Source organism: Diceros bicornis, chromosome 27 (assembly GCF_020826845.1).
Source record: "Diceros bicornis minor isolate mBicDic1 chromosome 27, mDicBic1.mat.cur, whole genome shotgun sequence".
Classification (NCBI taxonomy): Eukaryota; Metazoa; Chordata; class Mammalia; order Perissodactyla; family Rhinocerotidae; genus Diceros; species Diceros bicornis.
This window is the reverse complement of record NC_080766.1, coordinates 36,251,098-36,276,825: the sequence shown is the minus strand read 5'-3', so window position 1 is coordinate 36,276,825 and position 25,728 is coordinate 36,251,098. Positions and strand designations below refer to the sequence as shown.

At 43.4% G+C, this 25,728-nt stretch overlaps 1 protein-coding gene across 6 annotated transcripts in view; it reads left to right on the top strand.

Annotated features, from left to right (window-relative positions):
* The window catches only part of SETD4 (SET domain containing 4), a 28,914-nt gene extending 7,021 nt beyond the window's left edge, over nt 1-21,893 (top strand). For 2 of the 6 annotated variants that reach the window (XM_058523062.1, XM_058523060.1), the window contains exons 3-11: nt 1,096-1,191; nt 5,547-5,584; nt 7,771-7,859; nt 9,435-9,864; nt 12,014-12,188; nt 13,854-13,935; nt 15,140-15,220; nt 17,645-17,768; nt 18,442-19,905. In XM_058523062.1, the coding sequence (XP_058379045.1) occupies nt 1,096-1,191; nt 5,547-5,584; nt 7,771-7,859; nt 9,435-9,864; nt 12,014-12,188; nt 13,854-13,935; nt 15,140-15,220; nt 17,645-17,768; nt 18,442-18,576 (1,250 nt within the window). In that variant the 3' untranslated portion in view covers nt 18,577-19,905. The other 4 variants (XM_058523061.1, XM_058523063.1, XM_058523064.1 and 1 more) reach the window with 4 other exon arrangements.
* The last annotated feature ends 3,835 nt before the right edge of the window (nt 21,894-25,728 follow it).

Sequence of the window (25,728 nt, the reverse complement as noted above, 5' to 3'; positions counted from 1 at the left end):
GGAGCTAGAGAGCAGTGTAGTAAGCACCTGTTATTTATAAGGTGCTTGGGGTGGTCACTAGCTTTTTGCAGGCTCAACTCAAAGTGGTTGTTTTAAAAGGTGCCCCAGGAAAAGCAATGCTGGAACTTTGTTGGGAACCCTAAGCTCAGGCCCTTCCCTGAATATCCAGACTCTGGTTGTGAGCAGGGTTGTCATACTGGAAAATGCCTAGGCAGCAACTCAAAATAGCTGTTTGCTCATCATAAGACCCTGTCTCTAAATAAGGTCATATTCTGAGGTACTGGAGATTAGGACTTCAGCACACAAATTTTGAGGTATACAATTCAACCCAAATAGATCCTTTTGTTTATTTTTCTTTCTTTATTGCTCTGCCTAGAACTACCAGAACAGTGTTGAATGGAAGTGGGGAGAATAGACCTCCTTGTCTTTTTCCTGATCTTAGGAGGAAAGCATTCCGTTGTTCATTATTAGGTGTGTCAGCAGTAGATTTTTTGTTAGATATTCTTTGTCAGGTTGAGGAAGTTCCCTTCTATCCTTGTTTGCTGAGAGTATTTGTCAGGAATGAATGTTAGATTTTATCAAATGCTTTTCCTGCATCTTTGAGAGGCTTGTATGGTTTTTATCAGTTTACGTTATTTGTTTGTTTTAAAATTTATTCCCTTTTGCGATAACACTGTCTGAATTGTTTCTGAACACTGAGACAGTTCATCAGAGATTTTCTTTGTAAATGATGATCTGATTGTATGGTGATTTTTTTTTTTTCCTGTGAGGAAGATTAGCCCTGAGCTATCATCTGATGCCAATCTCCTGTTTTTTTGCTGAGGAAGATTAGCCCTGAGCTAACATCCGATGCCAATCCTCCTCTTTTTTTGCTGAGGAAAATTGTCCCTGAGCTAACATCTGTGCCCATCTTCGTCTACTTTATATGGGATGCCGCCACAGCATGGCTTGATAAGCGGTGCATTGGTGCGCGCCCGGGATCTGAACCTGCGAATCCCTGGCTGCCGAAGCGGAGTGTGCACACTTAACCGCTATGCTACTGGGTCGGCCCCTATATGGTGATTTTAATCACTATTTTTTCTTTTCATTGATTAGTGAATGAGAGCCACAAGCCGGCATTTATAGAGCTGAAGAAATGGCTGAGAGATAGGAAGTTTGAAGATACAAACTTAACACCTGCTCGTTTTCCAGGTAAGGTCTGGCATTCAACCCTCATGACCTTTCTCACATGAGAGACATGTGGGCACAGGTGACAGGAAAGCAGGAGTGATTCTTGCAGGTGAGCTGTGTTCTCTATGGGAGCACATCTTTTGTTGTGTGTCAGGCTTCCTGCCTTGGAGCTATAATGTTTATTTGTATTTTACTTTGTTCCAAAAATAAATTAGGGCTGGCCTGGTGGCGCAAGCGGTTAAGTGCGCGTGCTCCGCTGCAGTGGCCCGGGGTTCGCCGGTTCGGATCCTGGGCGCACACCGACGCACCACTTGTCAAGCCATGCTGTGGCGGCGTCCCATATAAAGTGGAGGAAGATGGGCATGGATGTTAGCCCACGGCCAGTCTTCCTTAGCAAAAAGAGGAAGATTGGCAGATGTTAGCTCAGGGCCGATCTTCCTCACAAAACAAACAAAAAAAAAACAACAAAAATAAATTAAAGCGGCTTATGGGGAGAAATTCCAAAATGGTGAAATAAAATTAAATTAAAAAAAGGAAATGAGAATAGAAAAATAAGATGAAGGCAGGGATAAGGATAATACATAAAAGCCAGGATTATTATAAAATCTTGTTGTATACCTGTCAGATGTGAGCCACAAATTTCAGTCATCTTCCCATAGCCCAGACAACTGATATGATCAGTTACCTGAATCTTAATGTCCTGTGAACAAAACTAAAGTATTTGTCAGCAGAAGTGCAGGTATTCCTGGAACTCAGTCCTGAGGGAAGTGTCATCACTGGGTCCTCATAGGAAACACATTTATGTAGATGGTGACTGGTGTCCTCATCAACATACTACAGTGGTTTCCTGGGATTTTTCAAACCATGCAGGCTGATGGGATTATCCCATAGGTCAGGTGAGTCAAAATCGTTTTCTAAGAGGAAGGAGGTTCCAAACAACCGGTGGAGGCTCTTGTTCTCTGGTGGTGTGGCTGGAGGAGAGGAGTCGTTAGAGAGGCCTCAGCAAATACTGCTCCCTCAGCTGGTCTGGCTGTGCTTCCCAAGTGTTGGAGGAGGAGCCCTCTAATGGCCGAGAGTCAACAGTCATCTCGGCAGAGGTGGATTAACATTCTCTTCTGGAAGTTGAGGAGCTTGTTGTGGAGGTTAGATTAACATTCTTTTCTGGAAATTGAAGATGTTGTCTTGGAGTTTGGATTAGCATTCTCTTCTGGAACATTCTCTCATACAAGTTGGATAGCTTGCTATGGGTATGTGACTGCATACAGGGCCACACAGCTCTGTCCAGAAGTGGGCTGGAGGTAACCAAGGGGAGGACCAAGATGCTCTTCAAAAGGATTTTGGGCCTGTTGTAGCACAGAGACAGTGTGTGATTAGGGCCTTGAAGTTCTACTTCATAGGCAGGCGCAGGCATTTTTACCTTATAGAAAAATTAAATCATATGCCTCTGAATGCTTCCCTTGGCCATTAAAATGATAATTCAAGTACCCATTGGGTAGTTTCACTTTGAGCAAATTAACTTCCTTGTACGTCACCCAAGATAAATGATTTACCACATGTGCCCCTGGCCAAGTGAAGTGATATGTGTAAAGTTGTTTCCTATGCATCAGTTATACATGACGACTTTGGGCTAAAATACTTGATTTGAGCCATTTTCTATTATGGTTCCTCCTACTTTATGTTGGTGAACCATAATTGTCAGCCTTGAACAGAATGTGTAACCTTCTGTTTTTTGTGTCAAGGAACGATCAGTAAAAGCCATTCTCTTAGATTTTTTGTGTGTGTGTGTGTGAGGAAGATCAGCCCTGAGCTAACATCCACGCCAATCCCCCTCTTTCTGCTGAGGAAGACCGGCCCTGAGCTAACATCTATTGCCAATCCTTCTCCTTTTTTTTTTTGCTTTTTCTCCCCAAAGCCCCAGTAGATAGTTGTATGTCATAGTTGCACATCCTTCTAGTTGCTGTATGTGGGACGCCGCTTCAGCACGGCCGGACAAGCGGTGTGGTGATGCGTGCCCGGGATCTGGACCTGGGCCGCCAGTAGCCGAGCGCGCGCACTTAACCACTAAGCCACAGGGCTGGCCCCCATTCTCTTAGATTTTACTGGGTGGAGTTCTTCATGAGATGATCAAGAGAAAACAGTATCAGGAGTGGACTCACTGTGCTAAGGCTGGCCTACTCCTCAGTGTCCTTTGTCCTGAGAAGGATAGGTTTAAACTTATCAAGCAGGAATTGGCATATGGTTTAAACGGAATGCCTGGAAGTAAGTTATCTGTCTATAATGTGGAGCAGTGAAGAGTTACCGTTTTTTAAAGTGGGAACAACTCTCCCTTGGCCCACCTCCAGATTCATGGCCATATAGGAACTAGAACAAAATGGGCTGGCAGTGATCAGAGCCCACTTCTTTACAGTTCTGGGGGTAAGGAACCTTCTGTCTTAGTCAGCTCAGCTGCTATAACAAATTACCATAGACTGGTTGGCTTAAACAACAAGTTATTTTTCACAGTTCTGGAGGCTGGGAAGTCCAGGATCGTGGTTCGGGCAGATTTGGTGTCTAGTGAGCACTGATTCCTGGTTTGCAAATTGCCATCTGCTCCTTGTGTTCTCACATGGTGGAGAGCAGGGAGCTGGAGCAAGCTCTCTCATCTCTTCTTATAAGGGCACTAAATCCCATTTGTGAGGGCTCCTTCCTTATGACCTAATCACTTAGCAAAGGCCCCACCTCCTGATGCCAACACATTGGAGGTTAGGATTTCAACACATGAATTTGGAGGAACATAAACATTCAGTCCATAACACCTTCCCTGAGTGCTTTATATGTCTTTAGCTCTTAATCAGTGTATGATAGGAGGGAACAAAATTTGGCGGAATTAATCTTAGTGGAGGGGCAAGGCATGGCTCCTAGGTTGTAAGCAGAATTCAGCCTTTAGACTCTCACCTGATTCATGCTTTGGGAACTGACACCAGTATTTCCTTTTTACCATCAAAAACACTGGCCAAATCTGGGCCTCTGTGGTGGATATGATAGTAGAAATTTTATGGCAGTGAGAAGTCTGTGATAAGCTTTTCTTTTGTGATCCTAATGGCCACTTCCTACCTTGCTTAATCTGTCTGGTATAAAATGATAGTAAGTCCAGGTTACCATGATCTGTTTTGTGATATTGAACACTGTATTATAGAAATATAGGTAAAGTATCTTCCAGATTTATTCCATATGCCAAGTTCTGTTCATATATATGTTTGGAGAGAAATTTCCACTTAAATTAGCATGAGTCTTTTAAAGGATGACCCCATAGAAAAAACCCTCCCATTAGTAATTGATTCCAGGAAGGGTTCTGGCCCACAGGGATGATTAACTTGATCGTGGGACACAGAAGAATGAACTAAGTTCTTAAAACCAAAACTGTGTGCCTGGGCAGACGGTATGCTTCTGGGCGGGGAAGCAACTATCATCAAATCAAACTTGCCAGACACCTGATTCAGGACTCGAGGCAGGAGTTCCCTCCCTGAACAAGGAGCTCCCATTAGTCCCACAGGAATTGACCTTTGCTGAATTATATTCCTGTCTAGCTGAGAGAAAAAAGCTCAAGAACTACGAATTTGAAAGAATGAATATTCTAGACCCCGTATAATGATTATAGGTCATATTGTACCTACGCCTGCCAGAACACAGTCATCTGACTGTGTTGCTGGAGGAAAGTCTTGGGCATGCAGCAGTAAACTTCTAGATGGTGGTGGTGGTGACAGTGCAGCTGGGGAAGTTACTGTTGTGACTGTGCTCTGGTCAAGGCCTTGGCTTACAGGGAGCAGCTGGCCCTGGATCTACCCCGCCAAGTTCATTCTTCAAGGAGAGCACATCTCTAATGGGTTGCCTGGTCGGGGAGGGGAGAGTGTAGTCCTCAGGCTTTGTGGGACCTGTGTAAGCTTTACTGGTCAGCCAGTCAGAGCGCTTCCAAGATCATTACTGGGGAAAGCTGGGTCTGGTAATGGATAAAAGTGGCCTGAGGATCCAGCCTCTGAGGGTGGGTGGGCATTAGGAGTAGACCCCTCCGACCCCAGCTGGTAGGCCCCAAGGGAGAGAATACAGCTTAAAAGCTCTTGTAAGAGACCCGGCAGCAGATCTGTATAAAATTGATGATCTTTAGGTCTCGACTCTGAAGCTTACTTTGCCCTTCAAGGATTATAAACCCCAAAGGAAGTCAGGACATTTTCCAGAATAGCTTCTTGATCCTCTGTTTCCCCTGGGAGTCAAAGGATGTGAGACACTCAGCTTCAGCTTTGTGGACTTTTCAAGTTCGTTCACATCTTTATTCAAAATGGTCTCTCTAAGACCTTGAAGATACAGCAGGATTTACCCTTTTCCTATCTTTGTGTTCCTAGGTACTGGAAGAGGGCTGATGAGCAAAACATCCCTGCAGGTGAGAACTCTCCTATCCTTGAAACCCCATGTAGATTTTGCTGCTTTGTTTTTGTGGTTCAAATCAAGTGAATTAAAAATATTTCAGACATACAGGCGTTTCTTACCTAGTGGATATGTTTGAATACAGTTCTGTCTGTTAGGATTAAGTTTGCTGCATTTTAAGAGACAAACCCAAAGTAACAATGCTTAAACAGAGCATAAGTTTATTTTGCTGTCACGTAAACCAACTTGGATAGGCAGAGCTGGCTGGTATGGTGGCCCCATGGCCTTCAGAGGCCCAGACTCCTTCCAGCTCTCTATCCACATCCTTAGAGGGAGCCCTACACCCTCAGATCCAGGGTGTAGCTCCTGGAGCTTGAGCAACAGGATGGAGCAAGGGGGTGAGGAAGGGCAGACTTCCTACTGTCAAGGAATTTCCAGCCCCATTCTTTCTGCCAGCTACCAGGTACATGGCCCTAGCTAGCTGTGAGGGAGGTGAGGTGTGTCACCCTTTCCCTGGCACAGTGCCCTCCAGATAGGATTAGGTTAGTGAGGAGGAGGAGAGAAGGCATGTTGGGGTAGGCAACTAGCAGTCTCTGCTGCAAAATTTTATAAATCAGATCATATTTTAAGTGTGCCAGGGGAGGGAGCTGCTCCTATCTGAGAGGCTGTGCATAGCATAGTAAGTAGAGGCTGAGCCAGCAGAGGGAGGAGGCCTTGGAGCCTGTCCCAGGATTGTCTTCAGCTTGCTGTGGCGCCTGGAGCAAGGCTTCTCACCCTCGGCTTCTATGTCTTCACTTGGAAAACGAGGAGGTGAATGACACACATGATCTCCAAGGTTCATTTTAGTTCTTTCCATGCTGTTTAAAGTGCATCTAATGCACAATTTTCTGTAAAGCTAGAAATTAATACCTCAATTTATTTTTAATTATTTAAAAATTATTTTAATTCCTTAATTTGATTTATATAAAACCCAACTGGGTACATTTGTTTAGTCTAAAGAATGGTAGCTTTTAATGTTGTGATTCTATTATACTATTTTTATTGTTTAAATATTTTTCATTGTGGTAAAATATACATAACATAAAATTTACCATCTTAATCATTTTTAAGTGCACAGCTCAATAGTATTAAGTACGTTCACGTTTTTCTGCAATATTTTTATTTTTTGAGGGGAGATATAATTGACTTCATTCCATAGCAGAATTTGGGGAGGAAAAATATACCTGTTATGTATACAGCGGTAACTATAGGTAGTTTTGTTTAGATCATGAAATGGTAATTGGCAGTTGCTTTACATGTACCTTTAAATGTGGGTTTTTTGTTAAACTTTATGAAAATTGAGACATATTTTACACGTAGTAAATGCACAGTAAATGCACTGGACAAAGTGTCCAGTTTGATGAGTTTTGATGATGAAGAGATTTACCCCAATCAAGATACAGAACATTTTATTAAGTGACTTTTTTCAAAATCAGAATGTCAAGGGATGTCAGAGCAGGATGGGACTATAGTGATCATCCAGCTTAATCTGGATTTATAGATGAGGAAACCAGAAACTGAGCCCAGAAGACTTTTGCTGAGATTTTTAACCAACTTAGATGCCACTTATAACAAAAGCAGAATCTTACATATGTTTCTGGTATCTGTTACTTGACATCTTAATTTTTCTTTCTATGTTTCTATTTTGTTGGGGGGAACTGAAAACTATACTTTTGCAGGTGGTAAAATGATACCCTTGTGCTAGGTGGGCTGCCGTTACTCTAGCTAGTTGACGCAGGTTATACATAGAGTAGGCCACTGACTGGACACGTGGATTTCACCAAATAGAATTTTTTTGGGTGTTTTCTGCCTGTTTCCTGTAGGTAGCACTATTTCCTGGCATAAGAAAGTGAAGAAACGATTTTGAGTTGTCAAAGTGTTTCTGCATTCTTTTCTGGTGAAGGATTGACTGGTGGTGGGTGTCAGTCACATAATTAACCTTTAATTGTTGTTGAGGTTGTGCCTGGCTCTGGAGCAGTCTTGCCTGCATCTGCTGACTCAGGGACTTGGGAACTGGTCTGTTGGTGGGCTGTTTGGTGGTTTCTGGTTGGGTTATCCTGGGTTCTCAGTAGATGATTGTGGAATTGAGGACTTTGAAAGACTTACACTCACAGGTCCTTTCCAAAGCATGGGTGTTCTAAACTTTATTTTCTTTTGGGGAAGGAGGGACAGCTGATTATTTCATTGCCTGAGAGTTGCCTGCTCACCACGGACACAGTGATCAGAAGCTACTTAGGGGCGTACATTGCTAAGTAAGTGACCACACACATGCTCATCTGGTGCAAGTGATTCTCCTTTAAAGTCTATCATTGAAATATGTTATCTAAGGCATAATTTGTTAGGATGCAGTCTCTTTGCATAGCTAATAAATATCTGAAATGATTCGAAAGGTTTACCTGTTGTATGAAGTTGGTGCTTAATTCATTGTAAACTGCATTTTTAAGGTTTTTAATAGGCTGCCTGGGATGTGAGTTTGAATCCTGATCTATCACTTACTAGAAAATGAAGATTAAATGGGATAACGGATGTAGATGACAGCTGAGTGCCTTGACTCACAGCAGCCTGTTCTCCATTGTAGTAGATCTTGACAGATGTCAGTTACTTCCCTTTTATTTTGACCCTCATTGTGCTTACTTGAATTCTCCTTTAGCTCTGAAGAGCTGTTGACATTATGAAAGAGTTAGTTTTGTTTAGCTTAGAAGAGAGGAGGCCAGCATGGGAGTTGAGAACTATTTTCTGGCTTGTGTTATATTGGGCCTTTGTTTTGGGGGACTTTCTGAGGATGGAGTGGGTGAGATCCTCAGAAGGAGTTTCTAACTTAGGAGAGTTGGAAGATTGTATTGTTTCTTAACCCAGGGTAAGTTCTGGACTTTTTGCCCCCCTGACATATTTTTGTAAGAGGGCTGATATATCTTGATTGGCCTGAGTAGAGGCAGGGATCCTGTTTTTATTAACATCTTCTGCATCATTCTGAAATTTTGAGTAGAATGTATGGTAATATAGGAATATGGACTTTGAAGGGTTAATGAAAACTTTTCTAAATACATTTCATGCAACATGAGATCTTTTTATTGGTAACATAAAAATACTGCATTGTATAATTTGCAATAGAGTGAGTAAGTTTAGGAACAAAAGCTTTAGAACTGTAACAAGTATATAATGAACATATTGTTTTCTATCTAGGGTAGTATATTACAATAGAATTTTCTGCAGTGATAGAAATGTTTCACCCTGTATTATCCATTGTGGTAGCCACTAGCCACATATGGCTACTGAGCACTTGAAATGTCGCTTGCATGACTGAGGAATTGAATTTTCAATATTATTTTTAATTTTAAATAATTAAAGTTGAAATAGCTGTGTGTACCTAGTGGTTACTGTATTGGAAGGGACAGGTCGAGGTTCTTCCCACCAGTTTTCTTCCCCACCAAGTTTTATATCCTTATCCCAGTGAAATGACTGGATAGCTTTGGATAACTTTGCTGAGTGGACTTTCAGCAAAAGCTTTAAAACTGGAGAACTAAGTTGGAAGCAAAGAGGTTTTTTGCAAAAACGAATCTCTTGCAAACAAAGCTGAAAGTCGGGTTAGTGAGTCAGTTCTTGTCTCAGTGTGACTGTTCAGAGCACTTGTATTGGGGTGTGCTCCAGAGGAGAGCCTTGAGGAAGGAAGACCCTCTCTTGGGTGCGCTGAGTAAACTTGGAGGGTACTGACAGTTTGGCCACAGTACCCCTGGGAGCAGAGCAAACCACTAGGATGTCTATATCTGTTGCTTACTCCATATTTTGAATAAAAGTAATTCCTGTGATTTGGCTTTTAATTTTAAAAGGTGGCAGCCTCTTCCGTCTCCTCTGCTGGCTCTGTGCACCTTTTTGGTTTCAGAAAAGCATGCTGGGGACCGGTCTCCCTGGAAGCCTTACCTGGAGATTTTACCGAAGGCCTATACCTGCCCTGTTTGTTTGGAGCCAGAAGTGGTGAATCTTCTTCCCAAACCATTGAAAACAAAGGCCAGAGAGCAGAGAACCCACGTGCAGGAGTTCTTTACTTCCTCCAGAGACTTTTTCTCTTCCCTGCAGCCTCTATTTTCTGAGACTGTTGAGAGCATCTTTAGCTACAGTGCCCTCCTGTGGGCTTGGTGCACCGTCAACACCAGAGCTGTGTACATGAAGCACAGGCGGAGGCACTGCTTTTCTGCAGAGCCAGACACCTACGCGCTCGCTCCATACCTGGATCTGCTCAATCACAGCCCAGACGTCCAGGTGAGTAGTTGACAAGAGGGCACATGTTCTCTTTGGATAGGAAGGACTCTGACATGTAGAACCTGTGACTTTGAATCATGAGTGAAACCACAGGGAAAGGTGTGGCTGGCTTTGGGCAAGCCCCCATGCTGTCAGGTATGCTCCTGTCTTTCCTCCTGACGCTATTTTCCTTCCTGGCATCCTTTTCCTTGCCCCGTTTTTGCACTCTGCTCTCCAGGCCAGCAGAGCCTGGGGCTATATCCCCTGGACAGCCTTACCCACAGCCCGCCCCTCCTTCTCCCACCCCTGGTGCAGGGTCCTCCTTCCTCCTTCCAGGGCTGGGACTGAAGTCTAGCTCGCTTTCCTGTCCCATTCCCTTGTACACTTGGATGCACCGCTGTCAGCAGTTATTTTTGCTGTGATCACTGATTAACCTGCTCCTTCTCCCTTTGAGCTCTGCAGTCTTAGAGGTCGAGAACTTTGCCTTATTCCTTTTTGTAACCCCAAAAAGCCTGTTCCAGGCTCAGTGCAGGGCCTGGAACGTGGTAGGTGTTCAGTAAAGGTTTACTGAATGGATGAATATTTGTGGGGAAAAGGAGTCTGGGAAATCATGAAAGAATCCCGCTTTGGGAGACAGTCACAGATCTCTTCTTCCCCAGCGCTATTCCCCTGTGGCAAATAAAGGAGGTGATTATATCTGTAGGGCATGCTGGGGCAAAGCCTGGCTTTGAGGGCAAAGAGTGTCGTATGTCGGCTCACCTGTAACCCATTCAGGGTTCACTTGGGGCACACTGGCTGGGACCCATGCTCCTGCTGTCCCCTTCATGCCCCACACCACCCTGAGAAGACATGATGCTGGTTAGCCCACATGCCAGTGAGAGGAGAGTGTAGGGAGGCCCTTACTGTGCTTTCCTAGGCCAAGACAATCTCCTTGCGTGTCTGCTTGTTGCTTTTGTAGAAAGAGGCATCTCTAACAATATTAAGCAAAGGAGATCAAGGTTACAAGGGTGTTTCTGTGGTTGATATCGATGAAATAATGTCGGGGGTCATGTAGTACAATAGGATGCTGGTCTCAGGGACTCAGTCAGTCCCCATTGGCTTGACTTTTTTTTATTGTGTTGTTAGCGCATTTATGCTCCAAACTAGTGGTTTTGCAGTTGCGTTTAGGGGCACTGCAAACTACAGGCTATGGACCTGTGGTCCCAGAACCCTGGCAAAGCCTAAAATATTTACTCTATGGCCTTTTATGGAAAAAGATTGCCGACTTCTGGTCTGAAGTGCGTTGCGGCTTGCTTTTGGCATGAAACTCCAAACCATGGCCTTGATCTGTTGTTGATGCTGCAAGCGAGGAATTTCAGCCTGTTACTCATCCTCATCTTGCTGGGATTTGCTGCTTAGTAAGGAGGCCTTAGTGCTTGTACCCACTCCCTATTGTGGGCAGCAATTAGATCGTCTTGGTTTTTTTCCTCTATACCTATTAACTAACAAAATTGTCACAAAATCCATGTGATGGTGTCAGTCAATATCACACAGCTCAAAGGCCGTGTTGTAAGACCTGACATCTTTGGGCCTCACAGGCCCCCAAAGGCCTAACTGTGAGTTCCCCTGCTCTCACCAGATATTCCCTCTACCTAGCAGGAAAGGCTTCGCCCCTAGCTGGTTGCCCTATCAGCCAGACGAGCTGCACTCCAGCTGGTCCTCGAGCTAACAGGTTTCACCTCCCTGCCAGCCCTCGAAATTACTCAAAAAGCAAATCACATCTTCCCACAGGAACTGGGGTCACCTCATCCTCTTGTTACTACAAAGCCTGCTTCCGTTGGCCCCTGCTGGTCCCTGTGCTCCAGAGTGTAGCCCTGGTGTGGCCCTTGCATGGTTGCTATGTCCTTTTCCCCCAGGCTGTATATGTGACTGATAAACTGCTGTCAGTCTTATCTGTCCATTGTCAGGTGTTGTGTGTTTGACAGGACCCTCAGACCCCTTGGGCAGGACTCCCTCCCTCACCAATGGGGTGAACAAAAGAGGCTGACATGCAGATGTGGCGTTTTTTCCACTTGTGGTTAAATTCAGTGATGAGTGTTTGAAAGCTACATCTGGCTTAGATTCATATAATAACTTAATCTTCTTAGTTTTATGCTTTGCTTTAAAAAACTTTAACAATTTTCCTTTCTAGGTAAAAGCAGCATTTAATGAGGAAACTCGCTGTTATGAAATTAGAACAGTTTCAAGTTGTAGGAAGCATGAAGAGGTGTTCATCTGCTATGGCCCTCATGATAACCAGCGGCTGTTCCTGGAATATGGATTTGTTTCCATCCACAACCCTCATGCTTGTGTTTATGTCTCAGAAGGTTGGAACCAACTTTCTTTTTATCACTAAGATGATAGGATTTTTTTTCCCCCATCTGGGGATGTGCTTATTTTAAGTTTTAATAAAAATGGCAAAACCTTATAATGTATATCATTTATTTTCTCCTGAGCAGGGCTGGCCTTACTCTTATTGACCATATAATTTTAATGTTGAAGTAAAAACAGCAAAGCATTGATTTTTATTGATGAGAAGAACCGAGAAAAGTTTTATTGCGTCAGGTCAGATGATAGAATGGAAGAAAAGGAAAACTGCTAAGGAAATAAATACAACGTTAATAGATGGAGTGAAATGTAAATTTTTATTTATTTATTTATTTTTTTGTGAGGAAGATCAGCCCTGAACTAACATCCATGCGGGTCCTCCTCTTTTTGCTGTATGTGGGATGCTGCCTCAGCATGGCCCGACAAGCGGTGCATCAGTGCGTGCCCGGGATCCGAACCCTGGGCTGCCAGTATCGGAGCATGCACACTTAACCGCTAAGCCACGGGGCCAGCCCCTGAAATGTAAATTTTTGTACCGAGACATTATCACTGCCACTAATGATAGAATAGGATTAGAGAGCAACAAATTAAAAAATACTTATTAAGCACCTACTATACATAAGGCACTGTGCTAATCACAGAAGTAAATGTATTACACAGCTCTTGTTTTCAGAGTTCAATGCCATGATGAAGTATTGATTTCATTTATGTTCTTTTGTGGCTTACTAACTAGGCATCATCATTGGTATTAAATTTATGCTGTGAAAATTCCAAATGTAGTATTAACAACAGGATATAGAAGTCTGATCTTTTCCCCGTCTGCTGAAGCAGTCTTCTAGGCTGTGAAGAAGTGGCCAGAGATTTACCAACTGTGTAATTTGAGGTGGTTTTAGTATAAGTTCTAGTGGAAATAGAAACTTGGTCAAGGTGATACTACTGCATCCTGTCGGCAGAATTATAATGTTATTTCTCAAAATACAAATAGAAGAACAAAAACTGGGCCTCGTCGGGTCTCTTAGAAACTAGCTTTGAGATTAGCCTCATATTATCAGAGTAACTTGCACATCCATGACCATGAAATATTGATTTGTCAAATGATTTGAACGAAATTTATAAAATTAACCAAATTTAATTATTTTTACATTTAAAAAATAGAAACAAATATAAAAAGGACTTTTAAAAATAGAAAAATCTCTGATTATCCTTCTACTCCAAGTAGCTCTGTTAATTTTTGCATATTCACTTCCAGTTGTTTGTGATTGCAGTCACTCATATCCAGACAGTTTTGAATTCTGACTTTTTCAAAAAACTTAATGTTGTGAACATTTCCTCGTGTTTGTACAGAGCGCATACTCTTGGTGGGTGTAACTTCCCGGCAGTCCTGCTTATGTCTTAATTACCTGATTGTTGGCTGACATGTTTGGTGGGAGCATGAGCTGGAGTTGTGGACGTTTTGTCCCCTGCCTTGGAGTTCTTGCAGCTTTTCAAGGGCTAAATAATGACTCATTGAGTTGGATTTGAAGAATAGACTTTTTTTGGTGTGAGTTACATAAAACTGTTTACACGTCTTGATTGTTAATGGGAAGGAAAGTAACTTGAGAAGGAAAGGTCCACACTTTTCTTGGAATGACACCCTAATTCTCATTCTGATTTTTTTTATGTAGATATACTTGTTAAATATCTTCCAGCAAGAGATAAACAGATAAAGAAAAAGATTTCCATTTTAAAGGATCATGACTTTATAGAGTAAGTGTTTTTCTCTCTGTCTCTAGAAATTATTCCTTCAGGAAATTTTGATGAAAAAATTGAGGCTTAGGGTTTTTATAGGTGTGAGAGATCTCCTGACTGTACCAGTTGACAGGTAGGTGTTTATTGAGCACTTACTGTGTACAGTGAATTGTGCTTGCTGTTGTGGGCACACAAGGAGTGTAAGATCATTTTCAAGAAACTTACTTGGGGACATAAGATACAAGCTTGAAATGTTAAATTATTGTACCCTAAACAGAGCCCCAGAGGTCTTGATTGGTGGCACAGTGTGAGTTTGTCTCTAATAGGTAGTCGGGGGTATGGCATTGGGCTCCTGCAGGCCAGGCTGGCCCTCAGTCACTGAGCATCATGGTTCAGGTTCCTGGGGCGGGGGGGCCGGGGATGGTGGCTAGGTGATTCCATTCCAAATGGGATAAACAGGGTAAAAGGCTCTACCTTTCATATTTTCTTCTGTAGATAAAATAAGTTTTTTGTTTGTTTTTTTTTTGTGAGGAAGATCAGCTCTGAGCTAACATCCATGCTAATCCTCCTCTTTTTGCTGAGGAAGACCGGCTCTGAGCTAACATCTATTGCCAATCCTCCTCCTTTTTTTTTTCCCCAAAGCCCCAGTAGATAGTTGTGTGTCATAGTTGCACATTCTTCTAGTTGCTGTATGTGGGACGCGGCCTCAGCATGGCCGGAGAAGCGGTGCATCGGTGAACGCCCGGGATCCGAACCCGGGCCGCCAGTAGCGGAGCGCGTGCCCTTAACTGCTAAGCCATGGGGCCAGCCCTAAAATTAAGTTTTAAATAGTGTAGTGAAAGGTGAGGGCAGTCTAGCTGTGGTGGCTGCCAGTTGTTTAGCATCCAGGATAATCCAGATTCTTCATCATTCATCTCACTGTGACCTGTGATACGTACCCTCTCACTGTGGCCCCTCATCTAAGTTCAGCTCCTTACCAAAGTTAATTGGAAGATAGCTTTTTCTTCCTCTTCCTTTTTTAAACACAAAGAGAGAATTTTCTGTTACTCAGGCTTTATTCCTAAGTATTTGCAGACTTATTTTTCTCTTTTGTCTTTGTGACCAAGGTCGCAGGTTACATAATGGTTAGCCCCTTAAAAAAATGTTTGGCTCTTCAACCATTTGTCATGTGTCATGAGAGACTGAAATGATGGATTCATTGTTATTTGTTTTTCTACTGTAGAAATTTGACATTTGGATGGGATGGGCCATCTTGGAGGTTACTCACAGTTCTCAAGTTGTTATGTCTGGAAGCTGGAGAATTGTAAGTTTCACGTGTGTCTAGCTGTTGTTACAATCTGGTCCTAACTTTGGGGTTTTTTTTTTGGCTTACATTCAAATACCCAATGGGAGAGGAGAAGGGAATGCCATTGTGTGTTGGGATTACTTATTCTTTATGTAAGTTGCTCATGTGGTGAGTGTTTCACTTCTAAGTTTTCACCATTTGTGGAATTCTGGTTTTAGAGTCGTAATCAGAGTACGCGGTCCTGAGAACTTTTTAGTCTCTTGGTGGATATTTCCCCCTGGTAACCTGCAGCTGGTTGTTTAGGGTAAACACTTCAAAAAGTGTGAGCATTGGCACGTTTAAAGGAAAGTCTCTGAGTAGGTAGGGTTTTCCTGGGAGCAAGCAGCGCTCCTGACCACGGGCTCCACCTTGTTCTGCCCTGGGGGCAGATCCAGCCAGACTTCCTGTTTTAGGAGAGGCCTAGATGTTTCTATGGGGGAGGGAGGTAGAGGAACCCCCAGTGTAGACTCGCATCCTGGTCAGGCTCCTTACTAGTCCCTTGAGGCTGTCTGTCCTTCCTCCAGTGTGGTGATGACTGTCAGCATGGAAAGGACTGTGTGCTGCCCAGCCTTGGAGCTCCTTCAGCCTGGGTCCTTGTCAGGGAATTGGAAGTAATGCCCACTACTTAGCAAAAGCTCAGCGAGAGAAACCGTATGTAGGGAGGACCTCCTGAAGATGGCGACCCCATCCTTGAGCGATTGGGAGGATTAAATGAGATTATATCTAGAAATAACCCTTAGCACCGTGTCTAGAAGTAGTTGGTGCTCACTCAATGATGCTTGTTATGTTTATGCTATTGCTTATTTCTTTTTCCGTAGGGACTCGGGGAGAGAAATTACTCCCTGGTCTCAACACCAGAAATGGTTGTGTTTATTCTCAGCAGATGGTGTGTATTTATCTTACACACACTGTGAATTCTGCCTCTGATGTGTCTTTTTTTACTGTTCACTAGAAAACTCAGAGGCAAATTTGTGGTCCATCCAAATGTGCAGGATTTTAAGGCCTGCGGTTTATCCTGAGTATATCTTATCTTTCCTCCTCTCATCTTTTCTTTGTCTTATTTTCCCTGTCCATTCATCTTACATTTTATTTTATCTCATGTGCACCCACATAAGCTTTTTCAAATCCTTCTTGGAAAACTGTGTGAGTTCTTTTCATGCATGTCAACCTCAAATTAAATAAAACAACTGGATGTTTCCCAGGGGTCATCCTGAGGCCTCTTTTCTTCCCTGTGAGTTATTTTAAACTGTCTGGAATGGTGTAGCAGAAAGAGGTGTGTGAGATTCTGTCTGACATGTGTGTGCATGCAATTTCTGCTGCTCTGTAGCTTTGTACACTTAGGGTGGGTTCTTTACCATTCCCAGTTCTCAGTTTCTTTGTGTCTAATGTGGGGATAATAATGCCTTCTTGGCTCAGTAATTGTGAAGATTAAATTAGATGGTTATGTATGAAACTCTGTGCCTGGCACATAGTAATTTCCTTCCTTCCTTGCTTTCTTTCCTGAGAACTCATCTATTCCTGAGGTTCAGCCATCGTCTCTAAAGCTGAAGACTTCAAGACTTTATTCTCTCTGTGTCTTGTTGGCTGTTGTGAATTTCTAAGCAACCTGTATATACTTCCACTTGGATGTTACCTTACCCCTTCCAAGCAACTTCTACTCCGGAATTCTCTGCACCCAGCATCTGTTCCTCCACCTTCTTGCTCCCTGGTTCCCTCTTCTTCCTAGTGTACAGATTTGGCTCTGCCACCTTTGGGCTCAGCACCCTGCTGTGGTTCCTTCTCGCCTACCCTGAAACACCTACACTCTTCCACCTGCAGAACGTTGGCCCCCCTCACCCACTCAACCCCATTTCCTACAGACTTTCGTAGTATAAAATGGGAATGCCCTGCCCGTAGAGAAGGGCTTCACTGTAGATGCCTCCTTCCACTTGTAGAGCATTTTACTTTGTGAAATGTGTTCCCTTGAGTTTGCCATATTTGAAGAAAGAGCGTCCCTTGAAGAGAAGGAACACTTTGCCGCCTTTGCTCCTTAGTCCCTAATCCTTTTGGCCATGGACTTACCTTCCTCTTCTGTCTTCAGCTCTATTCCTGTGGCTGGTGGATGTGACTCACTTACTGATGTGCCAGACACAGGAGTGAATGATAAAATTCAGTCCCTGCCTGCAAAGTGTGTGCATCCCCGTACTTCTAATTTTTGAGTGTTCCTTCTTTTTTATGTACCTTGTTTGCTTCAACACAGCAACTGCATTTGGCGTGAGGTTTTAGGGAATCTGCTTATAGAATGAGTTTTATTATGCTTCTGGAAAAATAGGAGAAGGGTTTGTGTGTTGTGTTGAATTGTAAAAGCTTTCTTTATTTTTTGAGAGCCAGCTGAAACGATCTTACTGAACATTTTGGTTCTAGTACATGCTGGAAAAAAGTACTTCTTGGAGAAATAATTTCAGATACAAATGAGAAGACAAGTTTGGACATAGCTCAGAAAATATGCCATTATTTCATAGAAGAGACTAATGCTATGCTTCAAAAGGTATGTTTCTAGAATATTGCATCCTTTTCTTAAAGAAGTATTTTGATTAAGACGTTACTTGTTTTGTGCATGTTGGATAGAGATAGTACACCTTATGGCATTCTTTAATGCCTTATACAGATGAATGTTGATGTAATTTCTGTTTTTTTGACTGTTACTATTTCCTCTACACCTTGTAATAGGTAAAATTGTTGCATGAATTCTTGGTAATAGATTTTTAAGTATGCTTTTTTTAAAATTTTTATATAGTAAATGTTTTAATTAAATGAGAAATCAGCTCATTTGAGTGAAAACATTCCTGGGATTAAAAAATAATTTAATTGAAACTTGAAGACATTATGCTAAGTGAAGTAAGCCAGAATACAAAAAACAAATATTATATGATTCTACTTATAGGAGATATCTCGAATAGGCAAATTCGTAGAGACAGAAAGTAGAACAGAGGTCACCAGTGGCTTGGGGAGGGTGAAATGGGTAGTTATTGTTTAATGAGTACAGAGTTTCTGTTTGAGATGATGAAAAAGTTCTGGAGATGGATAGTGGTGATGGTTACATAACATTGTGAATGTACTTAGTGCCAGTGAATTGTGCATTTCACAGTGGTCAAAATGGTAAATTTTATGTTTATGTATATTTTATTACAATGAAAAAATCATTTAAAAATAACTTCCAGGTTTCTCATATGAAAGATGAAGAAGTGGCTTTGAAAAACCAACTAACTTTAGTAGAAACATTGTGGATAGAAGAGCTAAAGATTCTCCAGGCGTCTGCTGGGATCCTAAACGATTTGCAAACAGCTTTTACATAACTTCACCCAAGTGCATTTGATCACCTCCTATGGTGGGTGTGACTTCTTAAATGTTTTTAAACATCCTTAAACAGTTTTAAACTAAGATTCTTTTATATAGAATCATTTACAGTCCATGAGCAATTTCTATTAAACTATTATACACTTAATCCTTTTCCTTTTGCTTTTCTTTGTGTGTGGGGTGGAGTGGTGGCTGCTCCTGGGACACTGGAGGGTATCTGTAGGGGACAGAGCAGGTTCTGGGATTCTGGAGCTGTGAGCGAAGAACAATGAGCCATCCTCATGGTACTTCTGATACTCTCAAAATAAACAAGAGTCCCTGAGGAAGAAGTCTGAGGAAAGTACTGAACTGTAACTAGAGAGGGAGAGAGAGGCTGTGAGGGAGCCAGGAGGCAGCCTGGGGCTCCGCGTGTGGTCTTGCACTGAGTGTCCTACTTCTTATCTGACTCAGCAGCTGTAAAAGGGCAAGTAGTTGTGCTTCTAGATGCTCTGATACCATCCTGTTTAGGGGCACTTTGGTGGTTGGTGGCTTTGGGTGGGGAGTTGGGGGCAGTGCATGGCAGTCCTGGGTCCTATCTGGGCTTCACCCCCAGCCCGAGCTCTGAGCTAGAGCAAGTGACTTCGAATTTTTCATCCTTGATTTCTGATCTGAAAATGAGATTGTTGGGCTGGAATAGTGGTTCCCATGTGCTCCAACCCTTCACACCCTGCTTCCCCTGCCCAGTGGGAGGCCCGAGGAGCTGGCACCTGTGTTAGGCAGAGGCCCCAGGTGATGCTATCCCTCCCCTTCTCAGCCTCACTGCTCTCAGAGAACCAGGGAATTGGATAATCAGAGGGACTAACGCTGGCTTTATGAATGGGAAGTTAATTCACCATTACTAAGCACAGGAGAAATGAGGAGCCTGCCTCATCAGTCTTCTCTCTGCTTCCAGTTTTCCAGAAATGTGTTTAAATCTCGTCAGCCGATGTTCCTTTGCCATTCTTTCTGTGGTGGGTGTTTAACTCTTAATTCTGCTGCTTCTCTGTTGTTTTAATGGGAATATTGGGAGGAACAGGAGGTAAATTTTTGTGTTCAGTTGGCCATTTTGAATTGAATCTTTGCCTTCCCCTTTTTTAATGATAAAAGCATTTTGGGCTATAGACTTCCCTCTGAGGATGATTTTTATATAAAGGGTGCTCTAATTAGTACTTTTTAGATCTGGGCTCTGGATTTATACTTTCCCCAGTATTTCCATGCCTGTCAGTTAACATTCGTGGCAACTGTAAGGGAGGCAGAGCAAGTATTATCATGCCGTATCACAGAGGCAAATACGTGCTTATTATAAAAACTGGACCATTACTGAAACATAAGACATTAAATATCAGTGTTACTATGTGCAGGGCACTGTGCTAAAGCCTTTATGTGCAGAGTTTTACATGAGCCTCACCATTACCCTGTTTTATAAATACAGAGGTTAAGAAATTATAAGATTATAATTATACTCCTGGTATGTGGTAGGGTGAAAATGCCCGCTCACCTTACCCTCAGGGGACGTCTTCTCACGGCTTTGGTGTGTTTGTGTCCAGAACTCACTGTGCTGTCCTGACGTGGGGATGCAGGTCACAAGTCCCTGCGTGTCATCTCCGTTTTCAGCTGGCGTCAACACACGTGCAGAAGGCAGCGCTTCTTGCGTGCTCCTACACGAGCATTAGTGAGCTTTGTGGACTTCACTGAGGGTTTTGTTGGGAGATGTCGGAGGGGTTGGCATTGCTCTCCCTCCCACGCAGTTTAAAAATCACGATTAAAAACATGGCGGGAGCCGTGCCAGAGAGCAGCCTTCGTTTTCCTTTTCTTTTAGCAGGCGTGGGCCAGCGCCTGGTCCTCACTGCGGTCTCCTCCCTTAGGAAGGCAGGAGGTGTGTGCAGGCGCAGTTTGACTTGTCCTGGGAGAGAAGAGGATCTTGTTTGCGAAGTGAGGGGCTTGCCTCTCTGCTCTGTGGACACAGCTTCTCAGCCTTCATGTGTCCTTCCCTATGTGGGCGCATTGAGGTGGGTGTTGGAGAAGCCTTCTGGGGACACTCGGGGTTTCCAGGAAGAGGGAGTTTCCCGTAGGCATGCTCCTGGCCTCTCGCAGCTCCGAGGCGGAGCTTATCTTACGACTACAATAGTCCCCCCATCCGTGGGGGCTACGTTCCAAGACCCCCAGTGGATGCCTTGAAACTGCGGATAGTACTGAACCCCATATATACTATGTTTTTTCCTCAACGTACATACCCATAATAAAGTTTAATTTATAAATTAGGCACAGTAAGAAATTAACAACAATAATAATAAAATAGAACACTTATAACAATATACTATAATAAAAGTTACCATAGATGTTAGCAACCTCAGCATACGGTTTTTTCTTTCCTTGTTAAGTTGAGAACTTTCGTCTTTTCACTTAAAGGAGGCACTTTACAGCTTCTCTTTGGCATGTCCGGATTGCCAGCATCACTACTCTTGCGTTTTGGGGCCACTATTAAAGTAAAATAAGGGTGACTTGAATACTGTGACAGTTATCTGGTGACCTGAGACGGCTACTGAGTGACTAACAGGCGGCTAGCATGGACAGCGTGGATCTGCTGGACAAAGGGATGGTTCACGTCCTGGGCGGGAAGGAGCAGGATGGCTGGAGATTTCCTCATGCTACTCAGAACGGCACGCCTTTTAAAATTTATAAATTATTTATTTCTGGAATTTTCTATTTAATATTTTCAGACTGTGGTTTACCACGGGTAACTGAAACCACAGATAAGGGGGGACTACTGTATTAATTTGGGAAGAAGGACTGGCCCCACTACGCAGTTCTTTCAGCTTTATTTCTGATGTCTTTCCTGTGCAGCCCTCTCCACTTGGGGAGCCGAGCCCCATCCGGCACAGCGGTGCCTCAGTCCAGATGCTGCCTGATCCTGGGATTCAGTGTAGGTAAACGGACCTAAAACCACAGTCATATTTTAACCTCTGTCTTTACTTTTTTATCCTTTTCAGAACCTGGGTGAAAAGAGGGGGGCATTCCTTCCACAACTCTCGACAGTCTTTGGCCTCAGGAGACCCCTGGATAAGACGTGGAGGGGTTGGAGCCAGGTTGTGGGTGGTCCTGCCACAGACTGTGCAGGGGCTGTCCCGGTCAGACATTTCTGTTGCCCAGAGCCCTCCTGTTTTCCCTCCCAAGTTTTCATTCTTCCCCAGAACTTGAATTCCTCTCGTGGAGCTCAACAAAACCAAGTGAATGCGATCCACTCACCTCAGAAGGCAGTGAGAGTTAGAAATAAAACATTTCATTATTATGTCTTGAATGTCTTCCCTGTTCCTATATATAGTTGCTGTTGACTTTATTTTGTTATTTTTATCTTTTTGGTGAGGAAGATGGTCCCTGAGCTAACACCTATGCCAGTCTTCCTCTATTTTGTTATGCAGGACGCTGCCACAGCATGGCGTGATGAGTGGTGTGTAGGTCCGCGCCTGGGATCAGAACCCGTGAACCCCGGGCCGTAGAACCCTGGGCCACCGTAGTGGAGTGCGTGAACTTAGCCACTACGCCGCTGGGCTGGGTGCCTGACTTTATCTTTCAATAGCTGCCGTGTACCTCATGATATGCTGTAGGGGGGACTGCAGACTCTTCCTGTGAGGGGCCAAATAGTAAATATTGTAAGCTTCTTGGGCCATACTGATACCGGCCCAAGACAAGGTTGGCGTGGGGGAAGCCATGTTATAGAAAGGAAACCCTGTTGTGACCGTGAATGGCCTCTGACAAACTAGCCTGCCTGGATGTGCACCCTCCAGGAAATCTAACTGCGGTGTTGATTTTGCGCCCCTGCCTGTGCGTGTGCCTCCCAGCTGCGATGAGATAATGGCTTTGTTCTTTGGGGTTCCTTGGGAGTGTGATGACCCCCGGGCAGAGAGTCTGTGCTGATAGCCATCGTCAATGAGGATTGGAGGATCTGGTGTGGCGACTCCCAGTCTGTGGGACAGGAAGGTCAGCATTCCGAGCCCCCTCCCCTGTAGCCCACCAGCCTAGATAACTGCTATAAGATTTGTGCTCCCTCAAGATGGTTTTTTTTAGACGTTAGTCAGCCATCTTCCCTCTTGCTAGCAAGCTGTAATAATAAAGTCCTTTTTTTCGTACCACCTTGCCTCTTGACTATCGGCATGTCTTGCGGCGAGCAGAAGGCCCACGTTGGGCGGCAACAATACCGTCTTTGTTCCAGCTAAACTGCACAACAGCCATAAACAATATGTAAGAAAATTGCATGGCTGTGTCTGAATAAACTTTATTTACAAAGACAAGTCACAGGCCATTGTTTGCTGATCCCTGGCTATACTATAATTTATGTTTTCTGTCCCCTACTAGTGGACGTTTAGGACCTGAATATATTAATTCCCACTTGAAGGTGCTTGACATCTTTCGAAAATAAAGCCCCCTTTAACATGAAACACTTTGCAGACTCATGTGGTAATTGTTGGGCTTTAGTTAACCAGTGATTAGAAAAAATAGAAAATGGCAAAAAGCAACTACTTAGAGACATTTACAAATGACAAGTATTTCATCATCCACAGCAGATCTACGTTTATTTGAAAAACAGTAGTATAAGACTTACAGTTTGTACGATGCTTGGTGTATATATATGCAGTCAGACTCCTTGCAAGAAGTCTGTGGCCCACAGGATAAACCACTGTTCACAGGCCACACGCCGCCTCCCGTGGCTTGTCGCTGCAAAGTCATTGTGAGGCCCAGCAAAACCCATGTGAACCCCCACAGGGAGGGGCGGCCGGCGCTGCTCTTTACCAGTGAGGCTGTTTTCTTCCGTATTCTCTAGTTTACCACTCCTTCCTCCATCACCGGTTTTCTTCTTCCTCCTTTTTCTGTTTTTTGTTTTTTAGGGCCTTGGGCATGCCTGAGGTTCCTAACACACCCACCCCTTGTTGCCCTCTGGTTACTGAGTTTGTGGTGGTAAACCTCCCACTGCTGACTTGGTCTGAGGGGACTGATGCCAGAAGTGAAGGATGATCTGAGGCAGGCCTCAGATCTTTCAAGCTAAAAATAGAAGAGGCACTCCTCAGACTGGGGTGCTCTAAGTGCTTCTGCCTGAAGGTAGAGACTGCTAATGACCTTTGAGGAAATATAACTCTGTGAAAAGCACCTGGACACGCCCTTAGAGGGGCCATCAGGTACAGATGGGGAATTTAGTTTAGCTCCTCAGTTGTTTTGTCCCAGGGAGGAAAGTATAACAAAACCCATATTGATTTGTTGGCTGTCGTTTGAATATAGAGCATTTTCAGGAATGCCGCCATGTTGATTCACTTAGAAAAGGGCTTTCATTTACAGATTCAGAAAGTCATGTGTGAATTAAAGGGAACTGGAATATTGGGAGGGGAAAAAGTAGGCCTGATGCAGTTTTCTACAGCTCTGCCAGTGTACCACATAGAACAACGTGATGTACCACATACAACAGTGCCACTGTACCACGTACAGCAGTGCTGTTGTACCATATACAACGATGCAATGTACCACACACAATCCAGTGTACTATGTACAACGTCAGTTACACATACAACAGTGCCAGTGTACCATGTACGACAGTGCCATCTGCTGTCTCCAGTGCTGTTCCCTCTCACCTGTCAGAGGGCGTTTCTCTGTCTTTATCATTCTATTGTGACCTTTCCTTCAGGGAAAGTTTTCTTGTTTAATTTCCTTGTATTCCATGTAGTTTTAACATTAGGCTGTGAGTAAATTTTAAAAAACTGCTCACAAATGTATAGTAGAATTTAACAAAAATGTAAGGTACCACTTTGCACCCACTAGGACAATTATAATCAAAAAGATAAATAATAAGTTGTTGAGACTGGAGAAATGGGAAGCCTTATCCACTGCTGTTGGGAAAGTAAAATGGTGCAGCTGCTTTGGGAAAGTTTGGCAGTTCCTCAAAAGGTTAAGTGTAGAGTTACTTCATGACCCAGCAATTCCCCTCCTAGGTACATATCCAAGAGAATTGAAAACATATGTCCATGCAAACATGAATGTTCATAGCAACATTGTTTATAACAGTCCAAAACCCGAATATCCATCAGCGGATGAATGGATAAACAAAATGTAGTCTATCCATAAAATGGAATATTATTAAGCCGTAGAAAGGAATAAGTACTCATACATGCTAAAAACATGGATGAACCTTAAAAACATTATGCTAAATGAAAGAAATCAGTCACAAGAGACCACATGTTGTTTTATTTATATGAAATATTCAGACTAGGCAAATCTATAGAGATGGAAAGTAGATTAGTGGTTGCTGTGGGGTGGGGTGGGTGCTGGAGGGATTTGAGGGTGATAGTTAAAGAGTATAGGGTTTCTTTTTGTGGTGATGAAAATGTTCTAAAATTGATTGTGGTGATGGTTGCACAACTGAATATACTGAAACCCATTGAATTGTACACTTTAAATGGGTGATTGTATAGCATGTGAGTTATATTTCAATAAGGCTATGTTTTAAAAAAAGTTAGGTTAGTATCTAATTGGCGAGAATTATATCCCTCTTCTCACTTTCAGCTAACACTTTTTCACAGGAGGGTCCAGAGTTTGTCAATCTGATGGTGATGGTAAAGCCCTGGCAGTGTTAGGCCCCCTGCCCAAAACATTACATTTAGCACCTGCTTTAATCCTTACAGTGATAAGGTAATAGATTCCTGATTTTGTGAATGTGGAAACAAAAGTTCAGAGAGGTTAAATTATTGCCAAGGTCACGCAGCTGCTAAGTGGCAGAGCTAGGATTCAAACCTCAGTCACTCTCCAGACTCCATGCTTCTAATGCTCATACCCCGAAAAAAGTGCTGGTGAGAGGCGCACACAGGCTTCGCTAGGCACCAGATCTCACCTGGTGAGGACCATGTAAAATCGAGGTGAAGCTGGGTTGGTCAACCTTGGAAGGAGGTTTGGAGGGCTGGGATACTACTGTCCTGCCTATTTACGTCCTCTCCCTGCTGGCACAATCCACTGCCTACCTTTGATAAGCAAAGAGACTCTAATATATGGAAAAGCAGATTCAGGGCCCAGGGATCTTGTCCTCAGAAATGACAAGCCAGTCCCTGAGAGGGGGCATTGTTAGCCACATTTTGTAGAAGGGGAAACGGGCTCAG